Source organism: Danio rerio, chromosome 4, assembly GCF_052040795.2.
Source record: "Danio rerio strain M-AB ecotype USA chromosome 4, GRCz13ab, whole genome shotgun sequence".
Classification (NCBI taxonomy): Eukaryota; Metazoa; Chordata; class Actinopteri; order Cypriniformes; family Danionidae; genus Danio; species Danio rerio.
The window spans coordinates 38,073,150-38,098,139 of NC_141024.2; the positions used below are offsets into that span (position 1 = coordinate 38,073,150).

General features: G+C 32.1%; 2 protein-coding genes and 1 non-coding gene across 4 annotated transcripts in view; 1 reads left to right on the forward strand and 2 right to left on the reverse strand.

The window, feature by feature from the left end:
- Nucleotides 1-24,990, reverse strand: part of LOC137491105 (uncharacterized) — a 698,540-nt gene that overhangs the window by 364,452 nt on the left and 309,098 nt on the right. The gene's annotated exons all lie outside the window — the stretch shown is intronic.
- On the forward strand, nucleotides 1,765-17,245 carry LOC141381646 (uncharacterized). 2 transcript variants are annotated; one of them, XM_088650206.1, is made up of 9 exons: nucleotides 1,765-2,037; nucleotides 2,418-2,620; nucleotides 9,820-9,947; nucleotides 11,256-11,312; nucleotides 12,358-12,435; nucleotides 12,722-13,010; nucleotides 13,113-13,282; nucleotides 13,640-13,806; nucleotides 14,294-17,244. In XM_088650206.1, exons 6-9 carry the CDS (start codon nucleotides 12,838-12,840, stop codon nucleotides 16,715-16,717), a joined length of 2,934 nt encoding a protein of 977 aa, XP_088506332.1. In that variant the 5' UTR covers nucleotides 1,765-2,037; nucleotides 2,418-2,620; nucleotides 9,820-9,947; nucleotides 11,256-11,312; nucleotides 12,358-12,435; nucleotides 12,722-12,837; the 3' UTR covers nucleotides 16,718-17,244. The 2 variants fall into 2 exon arrangements, with proteins under 2 accessions (XP_088506332.1, XP_087104637.1); XM_087248511.2 differs by lacking the exons at nucleotides 1,765-2,037; nucleotides 2,418-2,620; nucleotides 9,820-9,947; nucleotides 11,256-11,312 and having other exon boundaries at nucleotides 12,431-13,010; nucleotides 14,294-17,245.
- On the reverse strand, nucleotides 18,665-18,821 carry LOC137494492 (U1 spliceosomal RNA). The gene has a single exon (XR_015487063.1). It is a non-coding gene; the product is annotated as a U1 spliceosomal RNA (small nuclear RNA).

Consider the following 24,990-nt stretch of genomic DNA (forward strand, 5'->3'; position numbering starts at 1 on the left):
AGCTAGCATTTGTAACTGTATTTATAAACTGCTTATCAATGTCTATTTAATGTAGAGTTAATGCTAAACAAATAAAATATTAATAAATTAACTAGTTATTAAATGCTTAATAATTATTTATTTATAGTATGCAGATGTTATAAAGTGTTACTCAACAGTTTGAGATAACCTCAATGAAAATCATCCTGTAGTTTGTTTTCTTTTCCTCCTACAATGAGCCTAAGCAATCCAATCATATTGGCCATAACTTCTTATTCGCCAGGTAAAACATACCTGATATAAATTAAAGATATGAGACTTTATATGGTTAAGACCTGCAGAATAATCCTAACTTTCAGAATCTCATTCATCACTGTAAAACGATGACAAAACATCAGGCTAATAACACATACAGTATTGTGGGGCTAACAGAGCGGCAGTCAGCACAATTTTTAATGTGCTAATGTAATACAACGAATAACACGAATTCAGTAAAATATAGATAAATCTAAAACTCTTACATCAAACGTGCTTTTACCATCTTAGTTTAATACATGTCACTAAGCACATTAGCCGTTAAGTCAACAAGCCATTAAATCAACAATGTTTCATTAAACCATGGTCACGAGCTACGAACGTCGTATAATCAAACTAGAAAACGAACTCTAGAAAATTATTAACAGTTATAACAGCTCTCACTCTGGCTGTGTAAAATTATCCATAATTATTATTATAATATTTTATTCTTCTTCTGGAAAAAATATCGTCACGTAACATTTTTGTCCCAGACCCTTAAAAGTGGGGTAAATCATGCAGGCTAATCTGGCATTTCTGCATAAACTCACTGTATAAAACAGCAGTATTACAAAATAAACACATACTTTAACAGTTTAAAATAAAACTTAATAGATAAATCGGTACTTACACTTTCCTTGTCATCAGTGTCGTCCATTAGCGCATCCATAATCCAATCCGACAGGTGACGCTGTCACAAAAAACTAGGGTCCTAAAGATGCGGTCCTAAAAATGCGGTCCTGAGAGTGCAGCCACTCCAGTTGTGCAGGAATACCCTTCTCCAAGAGCCTCTTTATGCATGTGCAAAGTAACTGAGTAGAAAGCATAGTAAATTTTGCTTCACCCGCACTGTCTTAGATGAAACTGCATTTGGAAGTATCGTATCCAGAGGTTTTTTCTTTTAGTGTTAAGACTAACGGCTGTTTCACACCGCAAGCGCCAGCAGCGCGTGAGCAGAGCGTGTTTTTTCGGCGTCCATGTTAACAGATTAGAGCTTTCACAATGCACACAGTAGCAGCGCGTCAGAGCGAGGCGTGAGCGTCGCTGAAGCAGCAGTGCAGCGATAGTTTTGGCGCCGGGTCTATTTTTGACGCGCTGCTCACGCTCAATTAAAGTGACAGTGCATTGATAATGACCAAAACACAATGAATGACAGTAAAAAGTAGCAATTGTACCCAATAAATGCCTTAATAATGTCAACTGATTTATATATAGTCAGTTGTAACCCAGGTTACTAGTGGGTAGTACACAGCAATAGAGCAAATAGAAACACCCTTATAAATATGAAAAAAAAAAAACATTGGCAGAATACTCAATTAAATATTATATATTAAAATTATGTATTTATATAAATAATTCATAATAGAGTATTATACAGCATTCAAGGGAATAGTGCTTTAGAAGAACATCATCGTGCCTTAGACTATAGCAGCAGATCAGCTTTACAAACAATAACAAATCTCTGTCTGTTAGCTTGTGTTTACCGTTGCTATGGTGATTCAGTGTTCGCAAGGGAATGCAGAGATGTAAGTTGTTATATTAATAACAGTAGAAAACTATTAGATTTATATCTTTTAATGTTTTAAATGCGTATTAACTGTGAAAATTGACCATTAATAAGATGCTGAAATGATTTCTATCATATATCTTTAATGAAGGATTGAGAGAAAAAAAAACAAGATTTGTATCTGTGAGTGAAATCTGCACACGAGTGCCACCTGGAGTTTTCCTGGTTTTTCGCTTTGATTTTGAATGATTTCCTTGGTGAGTTCGTGATTTTTTTTATTATTGTTTTCATTATAACATGATTTAAACTAGTGTCAAAAATGTGTTTCATTAATTAACCATTTGTTTGGTTCAGTAAAAACACAGTATTATACACAGTATTATACAAGTGATTGTGTAAAGTTTAAGTGAGAGAGTAAAATGCTGTCATTTGTAAAAAGAAAATGCCAAATAGGAGAGAGAAATAGGAAAAACACAGAAATTCAGCAGAGAGAAGCATATACATGGTCATTTATTGTTGCTGTTTATTTACAAATATGTTAAGCTGAGATAATGCATACACTGTAAAATGCTAATGGTTTTTTTTCTCCCCTTTGTTTGTTTGCTTGTGCATCTTCTTCTGGTTTTTCATCGGTGAGATGTTCTATTGAAGTCAGTTGCTGAATGTGATCTGCTCTGCATTCAAATTAATTGAAGTGTGAACTCTTTTCTGGATTTGGATTGTCTCAACTTCCATCGGTGCGTGTCTAATTGTGGAGTTGGACTGGCGAGCCTCCCATTAAGTGGATTTTTTGGATACACCTGTTGGAAAGATACAAAGTGAAACCTATTCAGCGTCATGGTAAGAGTGTAAATTTACAACAAACTCACAAGTGCAACATCCTGGATCTCTGGAACTGAATTTGCAACCTAGTTGTTTTGCAAAAGAATCTTTTTGAGTGTTCATCACCTGTACTGGACTTTTGGGAAAATTTGAAATGTTTTAAGTAAATGTTTTATTTTCATTTTTATTTTATTTGTACATTGTTTCATTGGAGTGTTCATTTGTTGCAATTTTTGAAGCTTTATAGAGAGAAGTTAATTGGTTTAAGAAGGGAAACCTTGATTATATATTGAATAATAAAACAATTTTAATATTGTATTATTAAGAGGGTTTTGGACGATGGCATTATATAATGGCATTATACGATAATTATATGGCATTATACGATGGCATTATATAATTATATATTATATATATTCACAACATGGAGGTTTATTAATAGGGTATGTCCTATTAATAAATTTGTAGGACATGTAAGCTCGTATAAAGCAAATAGCCTAAATAAAGAGATGCATGGATTAATGTAAATAAATAAATCTTTTCATTATGGCATTGTTCAAAATGGCTTACCTGGCTTTTCCAGAGGTCCACCTGAGTTGTTTTACTGGTTTTCTAATATTGCAGACTGATGCTTTTAACTGTATTCTAAACAGAAGCTCACTCTGAATCTTTTTAGCAGATCGCTATTGTGGATTGTGCTGCACAGCCAACTTAAAAGGGACTGCATCAAAGACAACCCAGGTGGCACATACTAAAAACAACAAGAACAAAAAGTATTTATAAAAAAGTAAGAATTTTTTTTGGCACAGCAGGGTCTTTCTTCAGGGCTCGTTGGTCAAGGGGTATGATTCTCGCTTAGGATGCGAGAGGTCCTGGGTTCAATCCATGGATGAGCCCTACAGCTCAAAAAAGCAGTGGAACTTTGGCATTTCTACATTAATTGTAGCACCTTTTGCTGTGACTTTAGTTAATGAACATTTAGTGGACTTGTAATTTAAATTAGTTTAACATGTACAATTATACAGACAAAACCGTCTGCTACCCTCAGGCAGATGGTTCCGCAGCATCTGGTTACGCACCAGCCGGCTAAAGGAAAGTTTCTTCCCTCAGACTATCAGGCTGATGAACACTTAACACACAGGCTCTTCCATACCCTCACTGCACACCATCGATATGTAGCATGCACTGACCTTTAGCCAATCCATACTTGAAACAACACTGCCTACAACTACGTGGACACCTATTCATTGTACATATCGCTGTCAATTTCACATTGTCATTTTATTTGTGTTGTTTGTACTGTCGTTGTATTTGCACTGTCATTGTTTTTGCACTTTCTGTATTTTTTTACTGTTTGTACAGATAATTTTTCATGATTTTTGGTGAATTTATATGATTTTTGGTGATTTTTCAAGATTTTTTCATGATTTTTCAAGATTTTTTCATCTTTCATGATTTTTCGTGATTTTTCAAGTTTTTTCATTTTTCATGATTTTTTCATTTTTTATGAATTTTCATGATTTTTCATGATTTTTTCATTTTTTAATGATTTTTCAAAAATCTTTCATTTTTCGTGATTTTTCATTATTTTTAAAAAAAATTTCATTTTTCTTGATTTTTTGTGATTTTCATATTTTACGATTTTTAAAAAAATGTTCATTTTTTGTGATTTTTTGCGATTTTTCAAAAATTTTTCATATTTTGTGATTTTTCAAAAAATTTTCATTTTTTGCGATTTTTCAAAAATTTTTCATTTTTTGCGATTTTTCAAAAATTTTCATATTTTGCGATTTTGCAAAAATTTTTCAGTTTTTGTGATTTTTCAAAAAAAAATTATATTTTACAATTTTTCAAAAAATTTTCATTTTTTGTGATTTTTCAAAAATTTTCATATTTTGCAATTTTTCAAAAAAATTTCAGTTTTTGTGATTTTGCGATTTTTCAAAAAATTTTCATTTTTTGTCATTTTTCAAAAAATTTTCATATTTTGCGATTTTTCAAAAAAAATATAAATTTTGCGATTTTTCAAAAAACTTTTCATGTTTTTCAAAAAATTTTCATGTTTTGCGATTTTTCAAAAAAATTATATATTTTGCGATTTTCCAAAAAATTTTCATGTTTTGCGATTTTTCAAAAAAATTTAATGTTTTGCGATTTTTCAAAAAAATTTTATATTTTGCGATTTTTCAAAAAATTGTAATATTTTGCGATTTTTAAAAAAATTTTCATGTTTTGCAATTTTTCAAAAAATTTTCATATTTTGCGATTTTTCAAAAATTTTTCATATTTTGTGATTTTAAAATTTTTTTCATATTTTGCAATTTTTCAAAAATTTTTCATTTTTTGTGATTTTGCGATTTTTCAAAAAAATTACATTTTTTGTGATTTTTCAAAAAATTTTCATGTTTTGCGATTTTTCAAAAAAATTTCATATTTTGCGATTTTTCAAATAAAATTCAATTTTTGTGATTTTTCAAAAAAAAATTATATTTTGCGATTTTTCAAAAAATTTTCATTTTTTGTGATTTTAAAAAATGTTTCATATTTTGCAATTTTTCAAAAAATTTTCATATTTAGCGATTTTTCAAAAAATTTTCATGTTTTGCGATTTTTCAAAAAAATTTCCATATTTTGCGATTTTTCAAAAAAATTTAATTTTTTGCGATTTTTTAAAAAATTTTCATTTTTTGCGATTTTTCAAAAATTGTTCATATTTTGCGATTTTTCAAAAAAAATTCATATTTTGCGATTTTTCAAAAAATTTTCATGTTTTGCGATTTTTCAAAAAATTTTCATGTTTTGCAATTTTTCAAAAAAATTTCTTTTTTGCGATTTTTCAAAAAATTTTCATGTTTTGCGATTTTTCAAAAAATTTTCATGTTTTGCGATTTTTCAAAAAAATTTCCATATTTTGCGATTTTTCAAAAAAATTTAATTTTTTGCGATTTTTTAAAAAATTTTCATTTTTTGCGATTTTTCAAAAATTGTTCATATTTTGCGATTTTTCAAAAAAAATTCATATTTTGCGATTTTTCAAAAAATTTTCATGTTTTGCGATTTTTCAAAAAAATTTCTTTTTTGCGATTTTTCAAAAAATTTTCATGTTTTGCGATTTTTCAAAAAATTTTCATGTTTTGCGATTTTTCAAAAAAATTTCTTTTTTGTGATTTTTCAAAAAATTTTCATATTTTGTGATTTTTCAAAAAATTTTCATGTTTTGCGATTTTTAAAAAATTTTTCATATTTTGCGATTTTTCAAAAAAATTTTATTTTTTGCAATTTTTCAAAAATTGTTCATATTTTGCGATTTTTCAAAAAATTTTCATATTTTGCAATTTTTCAAAAAATTTTCATATTTTGCGATTTTTCAAAAAATTTTCATATTTTGCGATTTTTCAAAAAATTTCATATTTTGCGATTTTTCAAAAAATTTTCATGTTTTGCGTTTTTTCAAAAAAAATTCATATTTTGCGATTTTTCAAAAAAAACTATTTTTTGTTATTTTTAGTGATTTTTCAAAAAATTCTTTTTTTGTGATTTTTTTGCGATTTTTCAAAAAATTTCATATTTTGCGATTTTTCAAAATATTTTCATGTTTTGCGATCTTTCAAAAAATTTTCATGTTTTGCAATTTTTCAAAAAAATTTAATTTTTTGCGATTTTTCAAAAAATTTCATATTTTGCGATTTTTCAAAAAATTTTCATGTTTTGCGATTTTTCAAAAAATTTATATTTTGCGATTTTTCAAAAAATTTTGATATTTTGCGATTTTTCAAAAAAAAATTTATTTTTTGCAATTTTTCAAAAATTGTTCATATTTTGCGATTTTTCAAAAAATTTTCATATTTTGCGATTTTTCAAAAAATTTTCATTTTTTGCAATTTTTCAAAAATTGTTCATATTTTGCGATTTTTCAAAAAATTTTCATATTTTGCGATTTTTCAAAAAAATTTTATATTTTGCGATTTTTCAAAAAATTTATTTTTTGTTATTTTTAGTGATTTTTTAAAAAATTCTTTTTTTGTGATTTTTTTGCGATTTTTCAAAAAATTTTAATTTTTTGCGATTTTTCAAAAAATTTCATATTTTGCGATTTTTCAAAATATTTTCATGTTTTGCGATTTTTCCAAAAATTTTCATGTTTTGCGATTTTTCAAAAAATTGTAATTTTTTGCGATTTTTCAAAAATTTCATATTTTGCGATTTTTCAAAAAATTTTCATGTTTTGCGATTTTTCAAAAAATTTTCATATTTTGCGATTTTTCAAAAATTTTTCATTTTTTGTGTTTTTTCAAAAAAATTTTCACTTTTTGCGATTTTTCAAAAAATTTTCATATTATGTGATTTTTCAAAAAATTTCAATTTTTTGCGATTTTTCAAAAAATTTTATATTTTGCGATTTTTCAAAAAAATTTCATATTTTGCGATTTTTCAAAAAAATTTCATGTTTTGCGATTTTTTAAAAAATTTTCATTTTTTGTGATTTTTCAAAAAATTTTCATATTTTGCGATTTTTCAAAAAATTTTCATTTTTTGTGATTTTTCAAAAAAATTTCATGTTTTGCGATTTTTCAAAAAAATTATATTTTGCGATTTTTCAAAAAATTTTGATATTTTGCGATTTTTCAAAAATTTTTCATTTTTTGCAATTTTTCAAAAATTGTTCATATTTTGCAATTTTTCAAAAATTGTTCATATTTTGCGATTTTTCAAAAAATTTTCATATTTTGCGATTTTTCAAAAAAATTTCATATTTTGCGATTTTTCAAAAAAATATTATTTTTTGTTATTTTTAGTGATTTTTCAAAAAATTCTTTTTTTGTGATTTTTTTGCGATTTTTCAAAAAATTTAAATTTTTTGCGATTTTTCAAAAAATTTCATATTTTGCGATTTTTCAAAAAATTTTCATGTTTTGCGATTTTTCAAAAAATTGTATTTTTTTGCGATTTTTTAAAAAATTTTCATATTTTGCGATTTTTCAAAAAATTTTCATATTTTGCGATTTTTCAAAAATTTTTCATTTTTTGTGTTTTTTCAAAAAATTTTTCATTTTTGCGATTTTTCAAAAAATGTTCATATTATGTGATTTTTCAAAAAATTTAAATTTTTTGCGATTTTTCAAAAAATTTTATATTTTGCGATTTTTCAAAAAATTTTCATATTTTGCGATTTTTCAAAAAATTTTCATGTTTTGCGATTTTTCAAAAAATTTTCATATTTTGCGATTTTTCAAAAATTTTTCATTTTTTGTGTTTTTTTAAAAATTTTTCATTTTTTGTGTTTTTTCAAAAAAATTTTCACTTTTTGCGATTTTTCAAAAAATTTTCATATTATGTGATTTTTCAAAAAATTTCAATTTTTTGCGATTTTTCAAAAAATTTTATATTTTGCGATTTTTCAAAAAAATTTCATATTTTGCGATTTTTCAAAAAAATTTCATGTTTTGCGATTTTTTAAAAAATTTTCATTTTTTGTGATTTTTCAAAAAATTTTCATATTTTGCGATTTTTCAAAAAATTTTCATTTTTTGTGATTTTTCAAAAAAATTTCATGTTTTGCGATTTTTCAAAAAAATTATATTTTGCGATTTTTCAAAAAATTTTGATATTTTGCGATTTTTCAAAAATTTTTCATTTTTTGCAATTTTTCAAAAATTGTTCATATTTTGCAATTTTTCAAAAATTGTTCATATTTTGCGATTTTTCAAAAAATTTTCATATTTTGCGATTTTTCAAAAAAATTTCATATTTTGCGATTTTTCAAAAAAATATTATTTTTTGTTATTTTTAGTGATTTTTCAAAAAATTCTTTTTTTGTGATTTTTTTGCGATTTTTCAAAAAATTTAAATTTTTTGCGATTTTTCAAAAAATTTCATATTTTGCGATTTTTCAAAAAATTTTCATGTTTTGCGATTTTTCAAAAAATTGTATTTTTTTGCGATTTTTTAAAAAATTTTCATATTTTGCGATTTTTCAAAAAATTTTCATATTTTGCGATTTTTCAAAAATTTTTCATTTTTTGTGTTTTTTCAAAAAATTTTTCATTTTTTGCGATTTTTCAAAAAATGTTCATATTATGTGATTTTTCAAAAAATTTAAATTTTTTGCGATTTTTCAAAAAATTTTATATTTTGCGATTTTTCAAAAAATTTTCATATTTTGCGATTTTTCAAAAAAATTTCATGTTTTGCGATTTTTCATAAAATTTTCATTTTTTGCAATTTTTCAAAAAATTTTGATTTTTTGCAATTTTTCAAAAATTGTTCATATTTTGCGATTTTTCAAAAATTTTTCATATTTTGCGATTTTTCAAAAAATTTTCATTTTTTGCGATTTTTCAAAAAAATTTTCATAATTTGCGATTTTTCAAAAAAAATTCATTTTTGTGATTTTTTGCGATTTTTCAAAAAATTTTCATGTTTTGCGATTTTTCAAAAAAATTTCATATTTTGCGATTTTTCAAAAAAAATCATTTTTTGTGATTTTTTGTGATTTTTCAAAAAATTTTCGTTTTGCGATTTTTCAAAAAAAATTCATATTTTGCGATTTTTCAAAAAAATTCATTTTTTGTGATTTTTTGTGATTTTTCAAAAAATTTTCATGTTTTGTGATTTTTCAAAAAAATTTCATATTTTGCGATTTTTCAAAAAAATTCATTTTTTGTGATTTTTGCGATTTTTCAAAAAAATTCATTTTTTGTGATTTTTAGTGATTTTTCAAAAACTTCATTTTTGTGATTTTTTGCGATTTTGTAAAAAAATTTCATTTTTTGCGATTTTTCAAAAAAATGTTCATTTTTTGCGATTTTTCCAAAAATTTTCTTTTTTGCGATTTTTTAAAAAAATTTCTTTTTTGTGATTTTTTGCGATTTTTAAAAAAAATTTGATTTTTTGTTATTTTTTAAAAAAAATTCATTTTTGTGAATTTTCAAAAATTTTAATTTTTTTGAATTGTTTATTATTTTTTGTTTTTTGTGATTTTTTGTGCTTTTTCAAGATTTTATAATTTTTCATGATTTTTCTTGATCTTTCAAGATTTCATTTTTCGTTATTTTTCGATGTTTTTTCATTTCTCGAGATTTTTCGTGACACTGAAGCGGTTCCAGCAGTACATTCTCAGCAAAGATATAGGCTTTATTTTATTTTTTTAACTACTTTATTAAAAATATATATCATGCTGGCAACATTTCATGCAAACTACAACTTGTAACTCACAGAAACCCCCAAAGGACAGGCCTCTTCCTGCAGTGGCGGCCAGCTCCAGCTCATCGTGTTCTAGAGGTGACGGTGGATGCGCAGATGATGCGCTACTTGTGAAAAACCCTCAATGCTTTTGAAGCACAAGGTGCACAGTAAATTCATTGGTGTTCAATTTTTAAGTGTTGTGGTAATTCAGAGTGAAGTGTTAAAATTCTAGAGTTATATAAAGTGTCATACACTAAAGCTCCAGCAGATCTTTATGACACACAGACATCAAGAATCAGGATATGAACCTCAACCATGGTTGCTAAAAAGAAAAAAAGCTGCATATTTCATGCTGGGTGCCAGCATAGTACAAAGCTCCCAGCATGCATTGCATCATAAATAAATTATGCAGCTTTATGTTGTTACAATCTCTTTCTTTTTATTTATTTTGTGTTGTGTTTGGGAGGTAATATTTCAGTAGTTTTTTTAATTGATTTTTATTTTTTTTGTTTGTCACCATTATTGAGATTCAAAGACTAATTGTTGATGTCTGTGTGTTTTTAAGTGCTGCCATAGATCAAACATTCACATTGTAAATCATGCTTTTAAAGTCATTAATTGTTAAAGCTGCAGTGGTTTCATTTGTGTATTTTATTTATTTCACACACATAACTAATGTGACACTGAATTAGAAAACAAGCAGGAGAAGATGGCTTTGATATCATAGTTAATCTCTTCAGACTGACTCTTACATTTTCTTTTGAAATTTCATGCTACATGTAAGAATAGTGTGATTAGCACTAATAATTATAGCATCCAAATAAAATAAAAACATTTTATAGCAAGAAGTTGAAGAGCCCTACTAAAGCAGACTCTGTCCTCCATCATGGTGACTTCAAATGAACAACAGAAATTTCATAAAGAGCTTTTGTTCACATGACAGAATTAAAGCCAAAGCTCAGTAATAAGTGAAGCTCCATGATGAGTTGTTTTAAAGATGTTGAAAATAAAAATAAATTTTATTGTGTAATTTGTTTATTTTTTTTTATTCATTATTATTTTATTTAAAGTTTTATTCTCAGTTAATTTCATCTTTGGTTTTGGCTACTGCTGCCAGTATTTTGATATACATTTTTCATATATTTTACACAATAAGAGTTTGCTAATTAACACTCTCTGAGTGGTAATTTTTTTAACACTTTCAAAAGTGTTATTTTAACACTTTTTATAGTGGTTCCCATATAAACACTGAGGGAGTGTTAATTTGAACTCTAAGGTAGTTAAATCTACAATCTAAAATTTGCAGTGTGTATAACCCTTTATTATTGTCTTTAATTGTTTATGTACCATAGCATAATCAATTAAACACAACATCAAAACACTGTGCTGATGAGATTGTCTTCTTGCTGCTTTGACACTGACTTTTGCCTATCTTGTGTTTTTTTTTTTTTTTTTTGTCCTTCTTTAGCAGTTGAGGACAAAGGCGGTCTGCTGAAGAAACCACCCAGCTCCTCTGAAAGACAAGGTATATCACATAATAAATGTCACTTATTAACATTTATTCATACTGTTGTAGCATGAACTACAGTTAAGGGGCGCTCCTGTGAAATATTTATTTAAGGTAATGGAGCAAGGACATGTTCACAGTACTTACGATAGTATATTATCTTCTGAAGAAAGTTTTATTTGTTTTATTATTTATGTTTTTCTATTGGCTACAGAACAAACAGTGTTAAGCTAGTTAAGCCTTTACTTTCTCAATCTGAATATGGTAACACTTCAGTATAATAGTCCTTTAGTTAATCAATTTACTAACACTAAGTGTCACCAATCTTGTGCCGAATTTATTAATTACAGTTCAACATTAATGCATTATTAAAATCCAAAGTTGTGCTTGTTGACATTACTTAATGCACAGTGCATTAATGAACTAACGTTATTTAACTTAAACATTAAATCGTTAACAAAGATGAATGTATACTGTAATTAATGTATTAAACTTCTAAGTCATGTCAGTAAATGCATTAACTAATATTAACTAATGGACTATTACTCTAAAGTGTAAAGGGTGACACTTTACAATAAGTTTGTATTAGTTAATGTCAAAGCATTTACTACCATAAACAAGCAATGAGCAATACACTTAATACAGTATTTGTTCGTGTTACAGTCATCCATGCCAACTCACAGTCCATCAACTAAGCATTAAATATTATTTTAATAAAACATTAGTACATGTTGAACTATGAATAAAAATGTTGTACAAGCATTGTTCATAATTAGTTCATGTTAGTAAACACATTATCTAATGAAACCTTATTGTAAAGTGTGACCCAATATTATGTTCTGTCATCATGGCAAAGATAAATTATAAGAAATTAAGTTATTAGAACTATTATGTTTAGAAATGTGCTTGAACAAGTCCTCTCTCCATTACACAAATAATTGTGAAAAATAAACTCAAATTTAACAGGGGGGCTTATAATTACGGCTTTAACTGTATGCATTAATAAATAAAAGTCGTCACACAAAGACACTGTGTTCTGATAATCACAACTGTGCTCATTTAGGAGCCGGGGAAGCAAAGAGAAGAAAACGTTCCTGTGAAGATCTGTCACAGAAGCCCCACTCAGACTCTCGACTGTCAGGTTATTCTAATTACCAGGTGTCATTTGAGGGTTGGCACAAGATGTGGGAGTCTGGTCTTCATGGGCTGCCCAGTGCAGACATACTGTGGCTTAAGGAGGATGCTGAAAGGGGACTCTTTCAGAGGGCTATGTCTTATAAAGACAAACATGGAAACAGAAAGTGGAGGAAAGTCCTGAAGGATGACCGGATGTGGTTTCACCCTCCAGAATTTCCTGGAGTGGTGGAAGGAAAAGTCCCCTCGGCAGACTCCTTTTTTCACAGCTCCGTTTTTTTTCTGGAGACCAGTTGGTGTGTGGCGTTACAGTCTTCGGTGCCCAAGGTCTGACTGCCCAGCACGCACCAATCAGAAGGCTTTTCTCTACCGTTGTGGGTATTCATCCACGGTAAGACAGATCTGCCACATGTCTGGCTGGTACTCCATGCTGACTGAGGTCCTGGCATGCGACGCCTGTAGAAAGGCTGCAAAGGAGTCGGAAGAGCATACTATTGGTCGTTTCCTGTCATGGGATCAGTGCATCCTTAATCAGCTCAGTCCAGCTCACAGAGCGGTGTTTCCTGCTGTCTTGACGCTACGGTGAGTCTCTAGCAGAATACAAATCATTGTAAAATTATTCAGAGTCTAATAAAAGTTAAGACTCACCATCATCTAATGATTGTGTTGCTCCTATGATTCTAGGCGTGGCGTGGACAAGCAGGTGATCCGCCTGATGAGGGATCGCACTGAGGGAAACACCATGGTGAAAGTTTGGAGACAGGTGCAGGAGAGCCACTGCGAGGACTATCTGCAGAGAAAGGACTTGTACACCACTCTTCTCAGCCAGTACAACAAACCTGGGAAGATCACTCGTAAGTCAGAGTTAATTGTTTTCTTTAAGGGATAGTTCACCCAGAAATGAGTAGTTTTAAACCTTTATGAGTTTCTCTCTTTTGTTAAACACAAAAGAAGATATTCTGAAGAAAGCCGAAATCCTGTAACCATTGACTTCCATTGTAAAAAAACAAACAAATACTATGGAAGTCAATGGTTACAGGTTTCTGACATTTTTCTAAATATCTTGTTTAGTGTTTAAAAGAAACCCATAATGGTTTACAGTCATTAAAAGGATCAGCAAATGATGACAGAATTATTATTTTTAAATTCCTATCCTTTTGAGCATTTATTCAAAGATTAAGCAGCAAAGTGTCTGTTTTCTCTGCTTTTAGGGAGTTTGTGCCAGCAGTTCCAGCGACCAACAGCACGGAGAGAGCCGCCATCTGCCAGACTGATGAGAAAGGCGTTCCTTATCTCAGAGGCAGATAACATCGAGGACTACCGTACTCAGATTATGTCCACATTTGGGCAAGTCCTGAAGTACGACTCCACCAAGAAGGTAAATTTAACACAATGGAAAAAAAGTCAGTTTGTAAACGTATTGCTAAACCTTTTTACTGTTATTCTTTCAGGAAATCCTTTATCAGAGAGATTTTATCCTTAAAATATTATTGTCCACTTTTGCATCATGGGACATTTTAATCATTTTTTATTAATGACAATTGATAAGTAAAGTATTATTATTTTTAAATAATAAATAATTATCAATAAATTAATATCTAATATGGGTTACTAGTGCTTTAAAATCCTGTTTTTCACCATCACACGCACCAGATTATTAATCATACTTACCTACGTCTTTGTGTGTCGTTTTCTTCAAATCAGGTTTCCTCTTGCATGCTCTGCATCCGAAATCTAATGAGCTGCAATGCAAAAACACATTATTAATTCATTTCTGAATATTAGTGACTATTACTTTCTTGGTCTGGTGCAGAAAAAAAAAATACAAAAATGTTTAAATCTGTTTGTGTTGTATTTGTTATCAGATCTGCAAGAAACTCTCCGGCGATGGAAAAGGCACTGCAGAGTGGTGTACCAATGTGGCCAACGAGCAGGGGCAGATCCTCATATCTGTTCTCACCTGTGAGGAGTCATTGGAGAAGATGAGGCCGATGGCTGAAGGCCTCATGGAGAGGTACAGGAGAGCTGACGAGGCACCGCCCGAGCTCATGTATGTGGATCGTGGCTGCTGTCGCGTCCACGCCGTGTCCTCGGTTGAGCAGCTCTTCAGTGACTGGACGGACAGAGGCATGCTGGTATGGCTGGACATCTTTCATTGGATCCATCGATTCGATGCAGCCCTACGGACAGATCATCATCCAAAGTATGCCCTGTTCAAGTCTGCCCTCTCTGCTGCCGTCTTTGCCTACAACAAAGACGACATGGCTCTTCTGGTACAGGCGATACGTGCCGGTCACCCAACCAACTATGCCTCCCTGACTGACAGCCAGATCATCGAGCTGCGTGTCAGTAAATATGACCTCAGCCATTACGTCAGGAGGATCACAGTTGGTGCACAGGAAACATGTGCGCGCGTGCAGTGCGCCATTGATCTCCTGAAGGGAGCCGCAGGGATGGATGAGAATCAGGTGCATCTGTTTAAGGACTCTGCAGCCATCGACCACGTCTGGGAGAACCAGCAGAAGCACCTTGAATGCATCCAGGATCCACCAGGGAGGAACATGTACACCATCACCAAGTATGTGACCCGTAACGGTGTTCGTCTTGCGCGGTACAGTACGGTGAGAGGAAGCAACAGTCTGGAGGGCTTTCATTCCTTTCTGCCTGACATGATACCGGGACCCCACTGTGCTGCCGTACCGTTTCAAGTCTATCTGTTGGCTGGCATCGCACGCTGGAACTCTAACAGGGAGTCAGCCAGCGTCCAAGGGCGGAAAGGGAGGAAACATATGGTGTACATGTCTCCTCTGGTCCATCGCCTAAACCAAAGGTGCCAGGAGCTATTTGGGGAGGTGGAGGAGGCAAACTACAGGCCTCCGGTTCCTGCTGGTGATGAGCGCATTGGTCTGGAGTACCTGTTTTCCCAGTCCTCAGAGCCCTTCAGTGCTCCTGATCATTATGCTCAGACTAGAGAGACACTTCAGGCAGATGAGGATGAGGACGAAGATGTTCCTGCTGGGGTGGCAGAGGAAGAGGAAGAGCTGCAGGAGGAAGATGATGATGTGGGCTACTCCTCAGACCGCGAGAGGGACAGCCTGACTCCTCTGAGGAACCGTCTGTGCCTCACCGATCAGGCAGTGGCTGCTGAATTTGACCCCTGTGTGGAGGACGTGTGCGGTCCCAATCATCTGCCTGGGTACCAGCATGTAGAGGATCTGTGTAAAGTCCTTGTTGAGATCGCCCTGGAGGAAGGAAAATTTGCCTTAAATGAGTCGACCGGGCAAAAGGTCATCAGCGCCTGGAACAAGCTTGACCTCCATGACCGCAGCATCCAACAATTCAACAGCCTCTACTCTGCACGCTGGGGCAATGCTCTGTTTGGCTGCACCAGTGGAGATCCGACTGAGGCGTCCCTGGTGCAGAAGCTCAAGTTCAGCAAGCGGTACTCAGCCGCACACTTGGTGGACTCCAGAAAGAACCGGCTGATGTACTGCCTGGTCAAACAGCTGTGGCTTCATCCTGGTGTTGGAGGAAAAGCTAAAGGGTCACCGCTGAAACAGCAGATCACTAAACTGTACCAGCGTGTGCAGCAGAGAGTGACGGTGGACGATGATCAGCTCAGCAAACTCGGGATTCCCATCCTGAAAAGAAATTCAAAGTGCGTGAGCGAGTTCATGAGGAGGCAGGAGGCACTGTCAGCCACAAACGTCACCGACCAGGGTCTGTCTGTCCTCCGTCGTCAACAGAGCGTCTCCAGCACCAGCCAGCCCCCCGCTGAGGAGCTTCCAGAGGAAAGACCCCATACCAGCCGGCCTGCAGTGCAGTATCCCATCACCACTTCTCTGGCCGGCACCCGAAAGTTGAAGCAAAGGCTCCCGCAAATCTTACCTGTCCCTCCCTCTGCTCTTGCTCAACCAGTTCCTGCGCCGGCCCATTCGATGCCCGCAGGACTCCGGCACACACACACTCCGCTGACTGCACCTCCCGCTGTTTCCTTGCCGCATGCATCCACTCCGCTACTGTTGCCCTCAAGATCAACAGTCTACAAGAGGAAAAAGGCAGAACTCAGTGACTCTGGACATCCAACCTCAGTGAAGGTTTACATCTGTGCTCTGTGTGGCCAACCAACTCAAGGCCACAAGAAATACAGAAAGAAAAGCTACTGTGAGAGCTCCAAAGCCTCCACGTCCACAAACCTTGCTGGGCAGACGTTTGACTGTTTTGAAGACTTTAAAAGGGCTGTGGACGTTCTCTTGGGCTCTCAGTCTCAGGCCTCCGAGTCTGTCTAACTGGACCTCTATCCATGTTGCGGTTCATAGTTCTTGACTTGTAACAGTGTTATTGTTGCAAAAATGGATATGTTATAGTAACAGTTGGTTGTTTGAAAGTTTACAGTGTTTTACACTAATCTGTTGATTGTTGTAACACTGGTATTGATGCAAAAATGTATGTTATAATAACAGTTGATTTTTTAAAAGTTTACAGGTTTTTACGGTTTGCACTAATTTGTTGACTGTTTTTTACACTTATTGTTGCACAAATGTTCGCAATATTAACAGTTGACTGTTTCAGAGTATACATCGTTTTATACTAATTTGTAGATTGTAACTTATTGTTAATTTACAAAAGTTAAGCTTTTTTTTTTTTTTTTACAGTTTGCACTAATTTGTTGATTGTTGTAGAAACATATTTTATATTAACATTTGACTGTTTAAGTTTACAGTGTTTTACACTAATTTGTTGATTGTTGTAACACTGTTTTGTTCCAGAAATGTATGTTATATTAACAGTTTATTGTTTTACAGTTTACAGTATTTCTTTAATTGTTTTCTTGTTTTTATTTATTTATTTATTTATGTATGTATTTATTTATGTTTATTAAGTATATATTATCATAATTTTATTTAAAGTACTTTAATATAATTATTTTATTTAATTATTTATTTATTATAAAATTTTAGTAAAAAATATATATATAATTATGTTATTTAAAGTACTTTAATTATTACTTTGTGATAACTAATGTTGCTTTATATACTTTAATTGTTAGCTTTGTTTTTTTTTAAGAGGATGTATTTATTTATTTATTTTTTTATATCTAAATGCTTGACCTGGCAGTATTTTTTTATGTATACAAATATATTCTTATATCTATAACTGCTATTAGTAATATTAAAACTAATGATTGTATTAGTAATGTGTTTTTTATTATGTACAAAGTATATCTATTGTATACATTTTTATGTCAGGCAGGTCTAACAATATGTTTAGAACTTTTCTTTTGCACTTTTAATAAATTTGGATAATAAAATACAATCTCGTGTTTCATTTTCTATGTGTTGGAAGGACTTCATTGGTTTTTAAAAATTGACTAAATCTTCTGATTTTGAATTTAATTTAGAATCATTATCTGAGTCTATGACAATAATATGCAGTCCATTTTAATAGTAACCTCTGGTACAGGCGCTCTGAAAAGTCTATTGCTCCTCTGTGCTTTTCCAAGTCCAGCTCTGGAGTCGATGACAGCTTATCCTGTTGCCGTCAGATGGGATGCCACTGGATTCATCCTTAAACCACATTCCAACATCAAGCTCCACCTGCAACACACAAATACAAAAACAGTACATCATTTAAATATCCTATGACATTACACTCTCAAAATAGAACTGTTGTAATTTGTTACAAAGTAGTTAGTTACTATAATTAAAATACTTACCCAGTAACAAAGTAAGGGATTATTATTCATTTTATGTAATTGTATTACTGCTATTAGAAATATGATGGTATATCTGTATAATATAATAGAACAGAAGCAAAATGTTTCCATTTTTTGATATACAAACATATTTAAGAATAATTCTACTAAACATTATGCATTTATAAAAAAGTTTGACCTTTAATTACTACTATTACATATAAATATTTTATTTATAGAACTGATATTACATATATTAATTTATATATTCCACTTGTTGAGGTTTATGGGGATTTTGAGTGAACCATTAAAAGTAATTTAATTTAAAAAGCAACTTAAACTTTAATAACAAACTTATTAAATGATCATTTCATGGTTCACTTTTATGCACAGTTAGGGTTGTTTGCTTTAATTTCAAAAGCACCACACCATATGCAACGTGTTCTGACAGTTACTACTATTGGTTTTGATGACATCACCAAGGGGTTGTTCACTCGCAAAATCAGTTCATTCATGGTTTGCTGAAACTCAATCAACCAATCAGGTGCTGTAATTGCCTACACATCTAAAACGAAATTTGCACGCCGTACAGGTCGATCGCCGTTCGCAGGGGTCAGCGTGGCCGGAGTGCAATGGCCAAGCCTCACCCTGGGTGACCCACCTTCTTGATCATGGTATCTCCCCTGCCAGGTAAGTATGAGTTGCCGGGCGGCGCAAATGGCAGCCGCCGTTTTCTATCGGCCGTACTCCAGGGCGGTGATGCCCAGCCACCGAGCATGGGGAATGGGCCAGCAACCCCTGTCTCCTGACGGCAAGTACACCCGTCTGCAGCCCGCAGATCGGGGCGGGGCTGAATATGGGGCGGAGCTGAATGTGCAGCCCCGCCCATAAATGGGCAGGACTGAACATGTCACTCCGCCTACAAGTCTTTCATTGGTTCACGGAAACAGACGTTGATGTAATGTATGCTTTCGATTCCGGTTTTCATCTCTGCATGGTAAGTACACATCTTCTGTCATGTAAATGGTCAAATTATAGTGCAGTACACCTCACGTATTATGTGTCATTTATTTAATTAAAGGCCTTTAAGGAGATATGAAGTTTTAAAGCCTTAAAAAATGTTTTCTGTGTTAGGGTTGGCGTTTTCCAGGTTGATCGTACAGTTGGTGGTTTTATTCACTTAGAAGAATAATGTAAACTTTAAAGAGTTTTAAGCAAAACAGTCCATCACATGAAGTTTATTAATATCAAAGATAACAAAATATATTTTTCTTTGTGGCATGTTCTCTAATTGATATACTCTGGTAATGTTAATGCTAAATATGTACAATATAAAACTTGATTCTTAACTTACTGATCTATACTACATTCTGTTTGCAGATCATTGGCATTGATATATATAGTCATCACTATGATTCCTGTGGAGCATATTCTCTGTTTTATTTTATTTTACCTCAGTTCTTTCTCTCTTTTTGTTTTAATAGATTTGTGCATTTAATAATTTTTAATATATTTATTTACACTTCATGTTCTCTTTTTTTTTGCTGTTAACTTTATAACCCATGCATGATACTTATGCAAAGGGGAATGTGAGGAGGGGGCATGCCTAGTATAAACATATTTAATTCTTTGAGTTTAACTTTAATATACTTTATGTTAAGCGACATGTTGATGATTGTTGGTTATTTTGTACAGATGCCGCCTGAGATCCTGTAGTGTATCCTACTGAGAGTTGTCACACAGGATGGTGATGGGACATTTCTGCAACTCTCACTGACATCCAGGACCTTCTGAGCCATTGTCATTCATTCATTAATTTTTTTGTCAGTTTAGTCCCTTTATTAATCCGGAGTCACCACAGTGGAATGAACCGCCAACTTATCCAGCGGGTTTTTACGCAGCGGATGCCCTTCCAGCCGCAACCCTTCTCTGGGAAACATCCACACACACACTCATACACTACAGACAATTTAGCTTACCCAATTCACCTGTACCGCATGTCTTTGGACTGTGGGGGAAACCGGAGCACCCGGAGGAAACCCACGCGAAGGCAGGGAGAACATGCAAACTCCACACAGAAACGGCAACTGAGCCGAGGTTCGAATCAGCGACCCAGCAACGTTCTTGCTGTGAGGTGACAGCACTAGCTACTGCGCCACTGCCTTGCCGAGCCATTGTCAGTAATCCAAAATTCAAGAAGCAGGCTGTGTGTGTGTGTGTGTGTGTGTGTGTGTGTGTGTGTGTGTGTGTGTGTGTGTACACATGATAAAGAGTACAGAATATGCCTAGCACTTTTTACTGCAGATTGTTACTTTAATGCTGTAGTGGAATTTCCCTGTAAAAAAATATATAATTGTTTTTATGTTTATTAAAGATAATGATCACAAACTGCTGTAATGTATCTTAAATTATTATTATTATTTTCTATAAATTGTCAGTCTTCCTTTTGTACGTGTGTGCATGTGCATACACAGATGTTCTGTAGGTAAGACATCTAACATCTTAAAAACACAGATCTGTCAGATTTTTACTTGAACCGAGAAAGAGGGACTTTCAACTGACTGAATTGTTTTGTGTTGGTGTTTTTACTGAAGATGAAGTTGGTATGTATTTATCAGGATTTGTCAAATAAAAAAAACAGAAGTTTACACGAGTGCTGCACTTATTAATGTCAAATTTATTTTCAAAATTTGTGTCCTGATAGATAAGTAATAAATAAGACTGGCCATTTGTGCCACACTATTAATATAATATTAAGTGTATTTAATATTCTAATTAAATGAAGTAGAATAACAATGTTGTACGTGACTCTTAATAACCAAACAAAATCATTATAAAAAATATTTTTAAAGATCTACAGTGCAGAAATGGACACAGAAGGGTTGTTAGAAAGTGGTATTAAAGTATTTACCCTGTATTTACAAATAATACAAAAATAAAACCAAGAAGACTGCATTTTAATTCAGTAATATTAGATTATGAAATTGTTTTGTAACTTATTAATTAAATTGTAGAACAGATATCAAAACCACCCAGTAGGTGGCAGCAGAGCACTGTCTTCATTCAAATGGAGTAACTGAACAAAACTTTAATGGATTAGTAAATAATAAATAATGAAATTGATTGCATTCATAGATGACACACTATGTAATATGAAAAAAATTAATAAAAAATTTTACTCATGCTGGAACATTTACATATAACAGATCATATACATGTATATTCATAGCAGCATCAAAGTAAAAATAAATCCATTATATGATGAAATAATCTGATTTAATAAGTAAAAAGTTTACAAACATATACTTCCCTTAATAAATAATAGCTTATCCCTGCTCTTAATAAAACTCAAAGCAGTGCAGTATTGAAAGAGAAACAATTGGACACATGCCCAATATTTTAAAATAGCCTTAAATCAAAGTATAATTTTAATATTTTCAATTGTAAATTTTCCAGAGAACTCTCCCATTCAAAGGGAAAAAATTAAACTGAACTAAAAACACTGCATTTTTATTTATTTATTTTTTCAGACTCCACCTTTATTTGCTATAAATATGCAATATGCATTTGCATTTTGAAGCAAAATAATAAACCATTAAAATATCAGAACTAAAATCACTGCGTTTCTGAAGTGACACCATTGTGAAAAGAGTCTTTTGAGTCTTTTGTAATATTTTTTAGCAGGAAAAATACCATTATGAAATTCACATAACTGTTAACATAATTAACATATAAAACACTCATCAAGAATGCCCACTTTTGTGCATTTTTGTGTTTATTAACAATAAAAACAATATTTAAGAAATTGTAAATGCATTTCCTGTTTACTGACACCACGTAGTGGGCATTCACGCTATTACGTTTCCACTAACCAATAAAATTACAGGTGGGCGTGGCTGAATGTGCAGCCCCGCCCCATATTCATCCCCGCCCAGATCTGCGGGCTGCAGACAGGGGCTTCTCGTTTTTTTTTACAGTCTATTTCCGTAGTGTAAATTAACAGTATATTACTGTTAAAATACATTTTACACTGTGTTTTTACCTCTCACACCTTTAACCCTTTAAACCCCAGAGCATATACTTCAGTTTTTATTGAAGTGTCCACACTACTGAGTGTTCAAGAAACATGGAGCAAAGCTGAAGTGAATTAATTAATTAAATGACTAATTAAATGATAATTGAGGATTAACAATGAACAAATGAAGAAATACTGAAGGGAGAAAACAAGAACAGAACATACAGAACTTTAGTCACAGCTTTATAATGAAATAACCTGAAGAACAACAAATTATTAAATCATTGAAGTGATCAGCGGATGATTAAACAACTCTACAAACATCATCACCAGCTACACTTATTACTTAATACATGTATTTTTGTATAACATCTACTAAAGTTCTTCTTGAGAAAAAAGTGAAAGTTTTACGTCACCATCATGGAGAACAGAGTTTGCTTTAGTTGGGCTCTTAGCCCTGTCATTATTAACATTTATATATCTTGGCTGCTGCAATTGTTAAGAACTTTGTTTAAAAAGCTCCTTTGTTGTGGCAAGCCAGCCGAAAACCTAAATAAGATCTGGTGATGTTCATGTTGCTATTAAATGGCAGAGTCTGTTCTCATTTAGTATTATAAAATTTACTGCTCCTATTCAATGTTAAATCTATTGTTTTACATTATATGTATATATATATATTGCAATGATTTCTGGAAGTTTTTAAGAATATCTTGGACAATAACACTGCTCTATGGTGTAAATCGCACTCAAAGAGACATCAATAATCAGCATATGAACCTCAATAATGCTGACAACAAATTTAACAAAATTTAACAAAATTAACAGTTTAACTCACAAACAGGCAACTGAAAGTCTAAACATAAACAACAGCAGAATCAAACACAAATAAAGAAAACTGTTAGACCATTATACAACACTTATTTATACCGCAATGCATGCTGGGATATTTGTACAGTGCCACTCCCAGCATGCATTGCAGCATGAAACATTTGAGATGTTACCATTGTTGAGATACAAAGTCAGATTCATGAGGTCTGAGTGTGTATTCATCATAACTGAACTGTTTTTGTATGTTATTTTTTAACTGTTAAGTAATTTCAGAGGTATCTTTTCTGTTTCCACTTCTCATTAATTAAGTTAATACCTGCAACTAAGCATAAAATCTATTGCATGTGGCCCTTTATCTAGATTTATACCAAAACATTTATCAGAACTGATTTCAGATAAATAGATTTCTCTATGTATTGACTTCCCATCTTTATTGCTATAGTTCAAACGTTTTGTAAATTTTGTATTACAGCAGTTGGAAAGTCTTCTTAAATGAGTTCAAGGGTGAAGAACCCAACTAAACCAGCCCCTCACTCCATTACGGTGACACAAAAAACACCTTAATTTCTGTTGGATCTCAATGAGAATAGTATGGAAGTCAAATCAGTCAGTAATAAGTGTGTGTCTGCTGTTGTTTGTGAAGTTGTTTAATGCAGTGGTTCCCAACCTGGGGTCCGCGCCCCCCTAAGGGGGGCGCCAGAGTTCACAGGGGGGGCGCGGGAGAGGATAAGTATTGAGGTAGAAAAAGGCATAAAAATGCTCCACTATTATAAAGGGCTTTGCAATTAATCGAAAATCCAATTTAGATTTCGGTTTCAAACGATTATAAAAAAAGCATTAATCGAGATAAATGATTATTGCTTCATATTTTGCCACGTTCCAGTTGTACACGCTCTTAAATGGCTCTTAAAAGCGCGAAAGAGCTTATGTGTGTGTGCAGCACAATCACGCAGTCAGAAGCATGCGGCCGGTCAGCATTCACTCTCATTCACACACTGAGGCGAGCAGAGGAGCGCAGACATCTAAAGTCATTAACGTGAGCGCTTTAATGGTCAAATAGGTGTCAAAACGCGGTGTTTAGTGATTATTTACATTAACCCTCATTTGTGTAATAAACAAACGAGTTGAGGATCAAAAGACGTGAAAGAGAAACCATTAAAGAGACAGCGCAAAATATTCCTTCTGCTGCCTGTTTTTATCATTATTAAACAAACATAACGAGAAATCCCTCGCTGCTCTTGACTGAACTGCCCAATTTCTGTTTCATGGAAAGAATATTTTATTAACTTATTTCTGAACATAATAGTTTTGATATCTCATTTCTAATTACTGATTTCTTTTTGTCTTTGCTATAATGACAGCACATAATATTTTACTAGATATTTTTCAAAATACAAGCATTCAGATTAAAGTGCAGTTCAAAGGCTTAATTAGAGTAATAAGGCAAGTCATTATAGTATTATAGTTTATCCTGCAGACAATCAAAAATATATATTGCTTAAGGGGGCTAATAATATTGACCTTAAATTGGTTTCAAAATATTTAAACCTTTCTTTATTCTAGCTAAAATAAAACAAATAGAAAAAAAATATTAAAGGAAATACTGTTAAAATTCCTTGCTCTGTTAAACATAATTTGGGAAATATTTATTTAAAAAAAAAAAAATTCTCAGGAGCGCTAATAATTTTGACTTTAACTGGCAATGGTTTTGAATAATCGTGATTACAATTATGACCAAAATAATCGTGATTATAATTTTTCCCAAAATCGAGCAGCCCTACTATTATATATGTAATTTTAAGTACCAAAAAAAAATTCTAAACACATGCTTAAAATTCCAACATAATAGTGAAAATAATTAAAATAAACAACTTTAAATAATTATTTAAATTTTGCTCACTCACGCAATCTGCTTGTCAACGTGTCGTAAAGGCAAGATCAAAACAAAAATGGCAGACAAACGGAAATGCAGTGATTCTTCAGAGGCGAAGAAAAAGATTAGACAGTATGACAAAGCCTACCTA